The sequence below is a fragment of the Hemicordylus capensis genome, chromosome 16 (genome assembly GCF_027244095.1).
Source record: "Hemicordylus capensis ecotype Gifberg chromosome 16, rHemCap1.1.pri, whole genome shotgun sequence".
Classification (NCBI taxonomy): domain Eukaryota; kingdom Metazoa; phylum Chordata; class Lepidosauria; order Squamata; family Cordylidae; genus Hemicordylus; species Hemicordylus capensis.
Genome location: NC_069672.1, coordinates 17,095,547 through 17,108,368, shown reverse-complemented (window position 1 = coordinate 17,108,368; position 12,822 = coordinate 17,095,547). Strand labels below are relative to the sequence as shown.

The 12,822-nt window shown below is 60.8% G+C and overlaps 1 protein-coding gene across 10 annotated transcripts in view; it reads right to left on the bottom strand.

Annotated features, from left to right (window-relative positions):
* EIF4G3 (eukaryotic translation initiation factor 4 gamma 3) overlaps positions 1-12,822 on the bottom strand; it is a 51,215-nt gene that overhangs the window by 30,894 nt on the left and 7,499 nt on the right. For 6 of the 10 annotated variants that reach the window (XM_053281009.1, XM_053281011.1, XM_053281012.1 and 3 more), the window contains exons 2-4: positions 7,917-7,992; positions 5,149-5,277; positions 2,944-3,048 (exon numbers count right to left, since the gene is read on the bottom strand). In XM_053281009.1, the coding sequence (XP_053136984.1) occupies positions 2,944-2,946 (3 nt within the window). In that variant the 5' untranslated portion in view covers positions 2,947-3,048; positions 5,149-5,277; positions 7,917-7,992. Of the gene's footprint in view, positions 1-2,943; positions 3,049-5,148; positions 5,278-7,916; positions 7,993-10,439; positions 10,679-12,822 lie in introns of those variants that run through there. The other 4 variants (XM_053281013.1, XM_053281017.1, XM_053281019.1 and 1 more) reach the window with 3 other exon arrangements.

Below are 12,822 nucleotides of genomic sequence, written 5' to 3'. Positions count from 1 at the left end.
AGACCCTCCCTCCCGCCCCCTAAGCACGCAGCCCCAAGGAGAGCCCTGTGTTTAGCCCCCTCGCCCAGCTGGCCGCCGCCCCCCCCAACACTGTGCCGGGACTACACAGGCAAAGGACACCATCAGGGCAGCCAGAACTGCTGAGTCACAGCCAGCGCTTTCGTTTCCTGCTCTGAGCCACAGAATGGAAGTGCCGGCCTCAGCACCACTAACGGCCCAGGAAGCCCCGCCGTGCCGACTCGCTCTCTGCCTCTCTTCCGGGGCCAAGGAGGCCACCCCCGGGCAGGAGGGGCAGCCGGGCTCAAGGCCAGCTGCTTGCTCTCGAGGCCCCTGGCCCGGGCCGCACGATCCTGTCTCTACAGCACAGCCCAGGCCCCCCATACGGCCCGCCCCCCTTGGGAAGCTCCCAAGACCTCGGCGGAGCCCGGCCAGGCCTCCCTCAGCACAAGGCAAGAGCCCAGCCTTCAAGGCGGCTCAAGCCCCCTGCCTGCCCCCCGGCCCTCCCCAAGGCCAGCCCTCCAACCAGCCCAGGACCCAGCTGGTCCCCACCGGCCATCGAGCCAGAGGCACCGCCCTGCCACTGAGACGCCACCAGACAGCTCCAGAAATGGCTTCTGCTCCTCGGCCTCCACCCGGGTTTTCAGAACACAAGTAGCAACGTGGCTCTTCACCCAGGCTTTGATCGGAGAGCAGTTTTTGCTGCTGCTGCTGCTGCTTTGCATGTGACTGTTTTATACAGGTTTTTAAACTTTTCTATAGAGATCCATTATATTTCTATTTAATATCTGATCCTTTTGTGTTTTGACTGTGCTTTGGTTTCATTACATTGTCAACTGCTTGGGGATCATTTTAATGAAAAGCAGTACAGAAATCGCACAAACACCCACAGGCTTTCTGCGGAGCTCCCCAGGAGATCAGCAAGCGTCAAGGTGGGGGCTTCTCTCACCACATCTGATGCATGAAAGCAAACCACGTTCTCCTCCACTCCCGCTGGCTTGCTCAATGGCTCCATGAGACACAGAACTAGAACCTCCTTTGAGCTCTGGGGACAAAGGGGCGGCAATCCACATGTGTGCGGAGCACCCCGATCGCATGCACTGGTTTCCACAGGGCGCAGAGGCGACACAAGACCGAGTCCAGGCAGAGGAAGGGCCGCGGAGGAGGGAGCCCAGTGGAAGGCGAGGCAACCTAAGCCTCAAGGGCAGGCCAGCATGGGCAAGCAAAGGCAGCCTCTCGGGTGGCACACTGGCCCTGAAGGCGGCCGCACCCCAGGGCGAGCTGTGGGGCACTCCTCCCTGCCGTCACAACCAGGTGGCAGGAGCCCCACGCGGACCAAAGGCAGCGGCTGACTTGCTAGCCGAGTCTCTGGCACAGGCACCATCTGCCTGGCCCCAGAGACAGAAAGGGGGCCGTTCCAGCAGAAAAGGCTCCGGGAAAGAGCCCGGCTTCCCAGAATCTCTCGCTCCGGAGAGCTGGACACTGGCCAATGAAGCCAAACTTAACTCCATTCTCGGGAGTATTAACGCTCTTTCGGGAAAAGTCACCCCAAGCAGCACGTGACAATGGCCTTGTAGGCGCGCATAATCAAGCGGGAGGCGATTTTGTTCTGGGCAGGTGGAGATCTAAAGCCTCGCCTGAGAGGCTCTGACCAGCTGTGTGTGTGTGAGAGAGAGAGAGAGAGAGAAAGTGGACATGCTGATTAGCCCAGGAAGGCGCCCTGTGGGGGAACGCCCAGGTCACCATTTCACCTTGCGGGGTTCGGCAGCCCTTTCTGTGGACCCTGGTTCTCTGTGCCCCACAGCACCACCTTTCTCCACCCCCCACCCCCACCCCGGTTCCTCTGAAGCCAGCCAGCAGCCTCCCCTCCTGGCATCCCACAGCGTGTCCTCGTTCCTCCTCTGCGCCCCCACCTTGCCTAGCCCGCTCCCCCACCTCTCTGCACCCCACCCCACTCTTATTCTGACCCCCACCCACCTGTCCCCTGGTCTTCCACCCCACAGGACTCGCTGTCTCTTCGGGGTCCCCCACTTCCGCCTCCCTCCGCTCCGCCACCCTGCCTTGCCAAGTTCAGCCGTGACAATCCACAAGGCTTCTGCTGCTCTCCCTGCAGTCGGCACCCACGGAGGAATCCTGAGCACCGCACGGCCGCAGCGCCTGGGGCCGACTCCGGATCCAGGCAACTGGAGGGTCTATTGCCACAAATACACCCCCCCCCTGGCTCCCCCTTTTGGTGGGCTCATGCAGGCCTCGGCTACCCCCACAGAGCAGCAGGTCTCACGAGGAATTCTCCCCGCTGCTGCAGAGGGCTGCGGTCTGCCTCTGTGCCTCGCCGAGCAGGCCTGCTCTAAGCCCTCGGCCACCCACTCCAGACTCTGAAGGAGCACACTTAAGCCGCTCAGACCGAGAACGGGACAACCTTCTGCCTCCCTCCAAGAGGTCCCCCAGCACGTCACAGCCCTGCTGGTAGGAGGCGCCCCTGCCTGGGGGGACCAGAAATGGCGTCCCTGCTGCTCAGGTGGCAACTCTCCAGGGACCGAACCCCAGCAGGCGTGGAAGATGCGGAGCGATCCTCTCAGGAAGACCAGACCGAAAGCCACCTCTCTCGCTGCACACAGCAGCTGCTGCTCCCAAGCAGAACCAGGCCTCAGAATGCAAAGCGGCCCCCCGGCCGAGCCACAGCCCAGGAAGGGGGCTGTCCAGGCAGAACGAGAGAGAGGCCTCCAGGGGCCCCATCACATCTCAGGGCCACAGTGCATCCGAGTCACCCACAGCTCTGTGGGGCGGGGGACAGTACGCTCCCCCCCAAACAAGACCTCCACCCTTCAGAAAAGCTCTTTTTTAAAAAAAGGAGGAGAAGGAGAAGGAGAAGGAGGAGGAGGAGGAGAAGAAGAGCCAGGCGTGTCCGGCGGGGCATCACTTAACCTTGTTCCTCTTGTGACTCACCATCCCACATCCCAGAATCCTTTGCACCAGCTCCCTTGGATCTTCAAAAAGACTGCTGGCTCTTGGGTGGGGTGGGAAGCTTCTGTCCCTCCTCCCTCCTGGCTGCTGGAGCGAGAGTGAGAGAGAGCGACAGAGTAAGAGAGGAAGAAAGAGAGCGACAGAGAAGGGGGGGGGAGGACGGGGGGGGGCCTGGCACGCTCCTCGGGGAAAGCTCCACTCACTCTCCCCCTTCCCTCCGGCCCAGGTGCCTCTGGCTCTCTCAGCTACGCTACGTCCACCTGGGCTGCGCAATCTCTGCTTCTAACTGAATACACCAACTGGGGGACGGGGACGGGGACGGGAGGGGACATTCCGACCTCTTCTCCCCGCTTCCCACTAGGGCCCACCTGAGGCAGAGCTGGGACCTGGCCTCTCCTCCTACTCCCCGTGGCTGCAGAGCAGGCACCTGGGATGCCTGGCAAAGGCTGATCCCCACGAGCGGCAACGGGAAAGGTCTAGGTCCCTGGAGCTCAGCCGCCGCCACACTGTCAACAGGCCACCGGAGGACTCGAACCACGGCCGTCCCTGACAGCCCCTCCCCTTCACCATGGGGATGGATGCTGCCCGGCTGAGTCTGTGCAGGCCACGGCCTGCCACTGAACAACTCAGGCTGCCCCTCCCTACAGCGCTCCTGCGAGGGAGGCACTCCGGGGGAAAGTGTCAGAGTGCCGGGGGAGCGCTCCGGCGGGGACCAGGAAGCTGGCCTAGGATTAGCCTGCTGTGCCCGGGACAGCACCCCAGGGCTGCGCAGGCAGGAATTCCTCAGCCAGCTGTCAAGTGTGAGCGACCGCCCCCAAGTGAGCCCTGTGCCCAAGGAAGACTGGACGTGCTGTGGAAACGGAGGGCGCTGGCAAGATGCAGCGAGTGGGTTGATAACGGGGACAGCCAGAGGTGTGACCCAGCCCCTCCCCGCATCTGACAGGTGAGGGGGGAGGCAGAAGCAGCACTCACCGCTGGCTGGTCCGGCCAGGGGACGACACCAACGCAGAGCAGCAAGTGCCTCCAGCTGGCAGCCCAAGGACAGCACCGCCTGGCAGGGCCCCACTGAGAGCCACTCACACGGGCCGCCGCCACCGCCGCCAAGCTGGCCGACTGGACCAGCCAGACGTCCAGGCCAGAATGGGGCACCCCGAGGGCCAGCACTCGAGACGGACCTCGCTCGGCCCCGGACAGGCCTCGGGACAGGCCTCTCTCGCCCTCTCCACTCTCTCTCAGTGCACAGGCATGGCAATGCCTCGGTGGATTCTGGCAGGCTTCCCCCCTCAGTTCCTTTTGGAGCACCAAGGACTGCCAAAGGGGTCAGGGCCTGGGGAGATGCAGCCGTTCTGACAGGAAGCCAAGGAGGGGCCCCTGAGCCACTCTTTGGGCTCAAGCCGTAACATGCACACCACGACGCACCACCTTGGCCTCTCAGCAAGTCTGCCAGTGAGCTGACGCGGAGCTCACAGCATGCCGGCCGTGGCCACCCTATGCAGAAGCACCCCCTTCCCTGCAGATGGGAAGCTCCCTCTCTCTCCGTCCCCAACTCCTCCTCCTCCTCCTCCTCCCATGAAGAGCCCAAACTGGGTGCCGTGGGATGCTCCAGAGCCTGGGAGGCATAGCCCGGCCGGCCCAAACCCATTCTAGTTGGGAATGCCACACTCTCCGCCCCAGAACCAGCCCTTCTAACCTCACCCAGGGAAGGACCGCGCCTGGCCTGGCTGCTGGCTCTCCGGGGAGGTCCGAGCGCCCCAGAAGCCCCTGCCCAAGGCGTCCGCCTGAGCTGCACAGCCCCAGCCCCAGCCCCAGCCTCTGGACCCTCGGGGAGCTGGAGCCAGGCCTGCTCTCCTGCCCTCGCCCTGGGAGGCGCCAGTCCTCAGCCACGCCCACTTCCTCCTCCCCGGCACAATGACAGGCACGCCAGCAAAGCCATCGCTGCCGAGCGCACCATCTTCTGTGTCGCACACCAAGGAGGCCTCCAAGGGAGGAGCAGAGGGGCATCAAGGGAGTGGCTCCCCTCTTCCTCCACTGGGGCCCTTCAGGAAGGAGGGGGTGGGGGCAGCACTTCGCCAGGGTGAGCGCGGGCCCCCGCCTCGCCCAAGAGCAGATTTCAGAGGGGCAGCTCCGATCCGAGAAGAGAACGCCAGGCGAAGGACGGAGAAAGGGGTGCCAGGCCCCGGATCTTACCTGGCTGAGCCCAGGGGAGGACGCATGTCCGGGGGGCGTTGCAGGAAGGGCCGGGTGCCCCTTGCTTATCTCATGTGCAGAGTAAGGGGAGGGGGCAGGAGGACCTGGCGGTCTGGCAACTTGTGCAACCTGTGAGGAGATAAATGGTTAGTAACACTGCAGGTCAGAAAAGCTGCCCCCAAGAAAGGTCACTTCCACGCTCAGGGGCACCCTCTTCAGGGCCACTTCTTGGGTCACCGCAAAAGGGCAGCAGGTCGGACATCAAGCCAAGAGAGGCAGAATTCTGCTGCTGGGGGTTCCCAAGCGCCACATTTATGAGCTAACTCCATGCCCTCTGCCAGAAAGAAACAGACACTTCCCTGCTGGGCACTGTTCCCTCTCAGGGGTGCGCACGTGCACGCACTCACAGGTTTTCGGATGTCCGCTCAGTTCATTTGAGACCCCGCTCCGGTTGAATCAGGAAGGCCCCATTCTGAATGCACATGGTGCGCTACACTGTGCCTTGATCCTCTGCTGCCCAGAACAAAACTCATTTCGCCCAGAGATGGGGGAAATGAGAGGGGCCGCTGGGGCTGGGGCTGGAAAAAGTGAACCTGGCCATCGGGGGAAGGCAGCAAACCCAGAAGGGGGGAACTGGGCCAGCGTTTCTGCGGCCTGAGAAAATGGCTGGACATGCAGACTGGGCCCGAGACCAAGCACACCAGGAGGTTGCTCCACCATTCTGCACAGAGACCCATTCGAGCAGCCCTTGAAACGGAAGGCCATCCATGCTATAAAGGAGCTGCAGAAGAGAGCAGCTCCACGGGAGTGTTCGTTTCAAGGCCTTGGAGCCAAGGGAAGAGAAGCTGCCCAGCGCTCAATCCCCGCCAGGGCTTAGTTGTCACAGAAGCCCCAGCAGTTGGGGGTCTAGGCTGGCAACACCAGAGGAGGCGGTGGGGAGAGAGAGACAGACACTCGCCAAGAGCCTCCCTGCGACTTCAACCCAACTGGGTCCTATGCGGATGGGCACTGCTTGGACTGCACCCTCAGACCCTTCTGGACTGACCTCACAGGGTCAGATCCCAGCCTGTCCACTGCTCCATAAGACTTTTTCCTGGCAAAGAAGAGCTGCTGCCCCATTCAAGAACTGCCCCCCCCCAATATATGTATAGGCCGCTTTCCAACAAAAGTTCCCAAAGAACTTTTTTTATTACATAGAGAAATAAAAAACAAGCAAACAAAGTTGGCTCCCTGTCCCCAAAGGGCCCACTATCTAAAAAGAAAGGCAAGACAGACCCCAGGCACAGCCACTGGGGGGGATAATGCTGTGCTGGGGGCGTGGAGCGGGCCAGTTGCTCTCCCCCTGCTCAGTAAAGAGAACCACCACTTTGAAAAGCTGCCTCTTGGCCCAGGCAGCAGGGACAAAAGCAAGAAAGCCTCTTCCGCTCAACAAAGGGCCGTTTCCAACTCAGCGGGGAAAAGCAGCGAGAGAAAAGCCAGTCCGTAGCCAGAGGCATTTCTTCACTGGCCAAAGTCCTTACTCCACCTCTCTTAGAAAGAACCTTTTGATGACCCCCTGGGGTTTAGATGCTGTCGCCTGTGTCTTCCCGAGTCGCCTGGTCTCTCGTTGTCCTGAAATGGGGACTGCAGCCGCCCGATCCTGTGCACACTGACTTAGAAGCAACTTCCACTCTCTTCAAAAGGACTTCCTTCCAAACTAGCAAACCAAGGCCCGCAGCTTTAAGCTTCCAAGGAAGTTATTCTGCTTAGCTCGGTGACTTAAACAGCCTTGATTTAAGCCAATCCAGCCTGGCTTGGGGCAACGTCACCCCGGGATGCAACTGCAAACCACCCAAAGCCGAAGCCTGATCGGCAACGGGCCTTTCTGCCCGGACGCCGATGACCTCTCTTCAGGAGAAGCCGCAGCCTCAGCAGCAGGCCACACGGCAAAAGGCAGCGGCCTCCTGACCCAGATCTCCAGCATCAACGCGCTGTGGCTGTGGCGGGAGCAGCTAATCCTTCATAATCTCTTTTTTGAAGGAAGCACTTCATGGTGGGAATACGCCTTCAGAAGCAACACAGAGATGAGCTGGGGTGTGAAATTCCTGAGAGTCCACTAAGGACTGGTCCTGGGTGTGGAGAGGCAGGAAGAAGCCTCTCCACGGGGCTCTTCGGCTGCAGCAACAGAATGCTGACCTCAGCGCCCGGGGCAGCAGCCCTTTCGCCTCCTTGCCAGCCCAGGACTGCGAGAACCTCCGAATCCCCTTCCTGCGGAGCTCTGCTAGAATGTGTGGGGAGAAGCAGCCATGCCGGTGGTGCTGGCCCCCAGGGAAGTGCAGCATGCCCAGGGCTCCCTCCTGCAGAGCCTACGGGAGGTAAGGATTTAAGCCTCCGGCCAGTTCATACCAAGCCAGGGCGATTTCTGCTTAAGGTAGCTGCACCAGGCACAGGATGTTTAAACCAGGCCTTATTCTCCAAAGATACTGGGCAGCAGAGGCCTGCACCAGGCCATCTTCTTAAGCAAGCAGCGTCTGTTGCAAAAGCGCAACTCTAAAGCTTCCTTTAATGTCTTAATCTGAAAAGTTGTTTGCATTTTTTTTAAACCCACAGAACGGATACCCTTGTATATGAAGGAAATGACTCCCTCCGCTCACCTCACCTCCACACAAACAGACCAGCTCTACAAGCTCACCCCAAATGGCCTGGTAAGCGGGAAGAATGTGCTCCTTGACATCCTCAGAACGACACAGACCCCAAAGAACCTGGCCAAAGCCCCCGGGAATACTTACAGTGCTGTACACAGCGGAGACGGTTGGAGTGAAGATCCGATCCTCCAAGGGCTGCTGCACAGGTCCCCGGGGGATTCTGCAAAGCAGCAAGTTAAGGAAAGACAGAAGGCTGAAAGAGTGCCGCCAAAACAGGGGACGGCAAAACTGTGCCTCACAGTTGCTTGCTCATGCGCAACTGTGCGGTCAGAATAATTCCCACTTCCAAGAAGTCTTCCAGAGCAGGTGTGGCAACGCATGGCCACTGAAGAAGTCAACCAGATATCCCTGCAGAGAGCTACAAACTTACAGAAGCCAGACTGCTACGTTTCCTCTTCAGTACAGACAACATGGCCCCTGACATCATCCAGGATCATGACTCGATCTTCCAATGGAAGCCTGACCTATACTGCCAACAATGCAGGGGTGGGGTGGGGGGGGTGATTTCCTCGCAGGCATTACGCACGACAGACTCACCCCTGCTCCCACTCAAACAGTCCCCTTTAAAACCATCATGGGAACTGAATTAGCTTCTCAACAGGTGGACAATTTTGTCGCTTAAAAGGAAAACTACCATTAAGTGGCTGCCCCCACAGCCACAATTTAAAGCACTACCATGAGCCAGAAGAGCTGCCCTTTACATGCCAAAGAAGAATAAGGCCAGCAGCATCACCAGAAAAAGGTGAGTTTTCAGGGCCACAGAAGGATGCAGATCATCTTTGGCAAAGGGAATGCAAGAACTAGGGCCCTAGGGAAAGTCCCTCTGGCTCCCTCTCCAGTGACAAGCCCTTTCTTAAAGCGGGATGGCCGGGCACTTGCCAAGACAGAGGTTCTCCCACTTGGCTCCCCCGATGCCGCTGGCCTGCAGCTCCCATCCAAGGCCACGGCAGGAGCTGCAGTCCAGCTCCAAGTGGGAGAAGCCCTGTGCTAAGAGACTAGCCAAAGGGCTTTCCATCTGCCTGCCCCACAGAAAAAGCATCAGCTGGAAGGCTCCCCCACACATCTGAAAACAAACAACAATAGACATGACTGTTGAGGGCAAGCTGGCTGCATTCTTCCCAGCTCCCCAAACAGAATGGTGTTTGTGTATTTATATGCTGCCACGCTGTTTTCCAAAACGTTCAATCAAAGTTATTTAACAACATCTCTCTTTGTCCCAGGTAGCCCTCTTCCTGTTCCAAGGGTGTAAAGGGGATTTTTTAAAAGCTCACTTGCCCTCCCCCTCCATCATGTCCTCCAACAAATCCTGTAATTCTGTCAAGCATCCATTGCCTGGCTCCGAAAGCCAAAGCAAGCTGGTCCTGAATAACTGAACGGAAAAGCAGCATACAAACAATTCCTAACCATGTCAGCAGCTGCAGAAATCCACCAGCGGCCTGACCGAAGACGCAGAATATGGGCTCCCAGGAAACGCTTCTCTCTGCAGGACAGACAGCTTTCTTCTCTGCAAGACCTAGAGAGCCAGGGCAGCAAATGCCCCCAGGCCGAGCGGCACTGCCCATTCCTTTGCAAGGTACCCCGAGGAGGCTCCCCACCTGCGGGCCAAAGGCCAGGCGGGCAAGCCTCTGTGCGAGTCCCCGCTTGCTTCCGAGAAGGCCACGACCAGCAGGACATCCGGGACCTTTTTGAAGGCCCAGGCAGACCCACACTGGGAGGGTCTCTAGGGCAAAGGGCGCAAGAGAAGGACCTCGCGTGCACCGCAGGAGGCCAGCTGCTTCTTGAGGCACCACAAGGGCCTGGGGAAGAGCTGCAGGAAGCTGACCCCGGTGGCAGGAGGGCTCTGCCTCTGCCTCTGCCTGCCCCCCTCTCTCTCTCTCACGCACGCTGCTGGCACCCCCCAAATGGAGCACTCCCTCCGGGAACCAGCTAACAAGTTGGAGTCCGCACAAGAGGCTCCGGCACACAGCCTGGAGGAGCAAACCCTGGAAGTCAGCGCCCGACGTCTCTCCACCGGTGCCTCGGAGCCCTTGTGCCGCAACCACCAACTCGGGCATCAAGGCCAGATGCCTCCCGCCTGGTGGCCTTTGGGGCCCAGCAGGCGAGCCCCGCCGCCGTTCCAGACCGACCACCCACCCGCAGCCCCGCCAGCCGTCCTGGGCAGGGGCCCAGCAGCTCTCCTCTGGCCCCTCCCCCCGCTGCCCGGGAGGGCCAGCCCAACTCCGCTCCAAGCTGTTCGCCCAGCGGCCGGCTTCCCTGAACAGCCTAGAGAGCAAACCAGAGGCGGGCCTTGTGCCCGGCCACTCCGGCGGCAGAGTTCCTCCCCGTCCTGCTCAGACCCAGGCAGGCCTCTTGGTCCGCGCCCCCAGAGGGCCGCCACAAAAGCTTCTGGCCAGGGCTGCTGCGAATGCCCTGGGCCGACGCCACCCCACCTCGGCAAGAGGGAGGAGGGCAGCTCCCCGGTTCCGTCGCGCCCCACGCTTGGCTGGCCCGGCACAGAAGCCGGCAGCTGCCCACAACGGAGCGCAAACCCGAGGTCTTCCGCGCGGAAAGCCTAAGCAAGCGACAGCAGGGAAAGGGGCTCCACGAGCCAAGCGCCAGCCCACTCACCTCACACACATGGCCTCCGAGACCACTCAGACGGCAAGCTCTGAAAGAGCCAGCGCTGGGAGAGAACCAACCGAGGACAGAACGGCAGCCTCCGCGCAGAAATGCCGCCGCCGCCGCGGCTACCACTGCAGGGAAGCTGCGTCCCCCAGTACAGCCTCACGCAGTGCTCCGCCGATTCCCCAAGTCCCATCTCAGCCACCGGCCTCTGGCCAACCAGCCCCTTTCTGGCGGAGTGACTCGCTGCTTTCAGAACATTGGGAAGCAGAAACCTGAGCAGGCAAACAGTGACGCATCTTGAAAAGAAGGAGCCCACCATGTGATGTGTCACATCGCAGAGACCGGGCCGTGACCGAGCAAAGCACGTGCCCCCTGTATTTTGAAACACGGACACATGATCTCCACTCCCCAGATGCGGCTTGTTAGCGAGTCCGGAAGCCAGCAAAACCCAGCAGCCACTTTCCCCTGAAACCACACACGGCCCCAGCTGCAGATTGTTCCTCTCGACACTCACATACGGAGAGTGCAAAGGCAGCCCAGCCTCCTCCATCCTCAAGGCCCTCGGGGCAATTTCCAAGCCACAAGCACTGGCCATGCCCACAACCCGAGCCGTTTCAGCTGGTCTTGTGGGAGAAAACACGAACGGTCCCCTTTGCGGAGCAGGGTCCACCCTGGTTGCAGCTGAATGGGAGACCACGTGTGTGGGGCCACTCTGGGGAGAACATCTGCCTGCTTGCAGAAGGTTCCCAGTTCCCGCCCTGGCAGCAGCAGCAGCAGCATCTCCAAGAGAGGGCTGAGAGAGACTCCTGCTGGCAACCTTGGAAAAGCCGCTGCCAGCCTGGGTAGACCTGGCCTGCTCCACTTCGGCCCAACTGTTTTTGAACTACAGCTCCCATAATCCCTAGCCACAGTGCCCAACAGCCAGGGATTATGGGAGCTGTAGGCCAACATCTGCCAGAGGGCCGAAGTTGGGCAGCCCTGGTGTAGACAATACGGAGCTAGAGGGACCAAGGGCCTGACGCGGTCCTAACCCACAGGGCACTCCTGGCGGAAGGGGCCTCTGCCACGCCAGTCAGGACACACGGAGCAAGCCGCCCTGCAGGAAGGCACAGCAGCATTTCCTCATGGGCCCAACCCATGGCACTGCGGCAGCATTTGAGGCGGGTGGGCTTGATCACATGGGGCCTTCCTTGCCACCAGACTGGCCATGGGTGGTGGCAAGAACCCATGGCTGGGGTGTGAGCGAGGGCACTTTAAACACCACAGCAGGTTGAAGTCATGGGGAAGCAGCCCCCTCGCTTCCTGCTGCTGCTGCTGCTGCACCTGCACCACGCAAAAGGACCCTCCGGAGGACCCTCCACTAGGACGAGGCGCCCTTTGCTGGACTTTAGCGCACTCCCAAACAGTAGGACCAGCAGCCAGTGAGTTGCCATGGCCGATCCACGCCGGGAAGCTCCAAGCTTTGAGGCCTCAGGCAGAGGGATTCCCCTCCCCTGAGACCAGGGTTCATCCTAGGCAATGGGGGACTAAGTCTCAGAGAGGACGGGAGGGAAGCTGGGAAGAGCAAGAGCCAGGTGGCAGCTTGGAGGCCACGTCAGAAAGACCACGAAGTATGGAAAGCCAGTGGAGACCAAGCCAGGCGAGAGAGCTGCGGGGAAGCCAGCAGGGGCTGCAAGGCCGCCTGGGACCTGCCTCCAGAGGGACCCATCTTCCAGGCTGCCAGTGGACCCCCCTTTGCTCAGGCTCTCCCACGCCCTTCTGGAATGGCCCCTAGCTCCGCTTCCCCCTTGCCGAAAAGCACCCTTTCCCAGAAACGCCCGGTTCCAAGCAACGGGAGGCTCACGTGCAGCCAGGGGCACAGGCCAGAGGCACTTGTGGGCACCACCCAGGCAGGGGACGGGCCGTGCCATGGGGGTGCTACCACGGCCAGCCCACAGGTTCTGGGCCGCTGCCAGTAAGACACAGAAGCAGCAGACGGAGAAGCCGTCTGCGAGGTGGGCAGGAGCTTCAAGGATCAGAGCGCAGCTGAGAACTACATTCCCTTCATGCATCCCAAGAGCATTTCTCTCCCATTCAGAAGCCAGTTTAACGCCACGGGGTCTCTCAAGAAGCAAAGGCCTCCAGCGGCCCTTTCACCGGGCAGCCCCCGCCCGGCACACACAGGGGGCTCCTCCGCTGCGGGGGCCGGGCACAAGGCGCCCCTTCAGGGGCTTCTCCCCACTCCAAGAGCACTCCACCCAGCAGCGGGCGCAAGGCGGGCCCCGTGCCCTCCGAGCACCTGCTCCCTGGCACTCTGGGCCTTTGCGGCCATCCAAGGGGGAGCTGCGTGCGGCTTCCGTGGACTGAAAGTGGCAAACGGGGAGGGGGCCGTCCTCTTTGCCTCCGC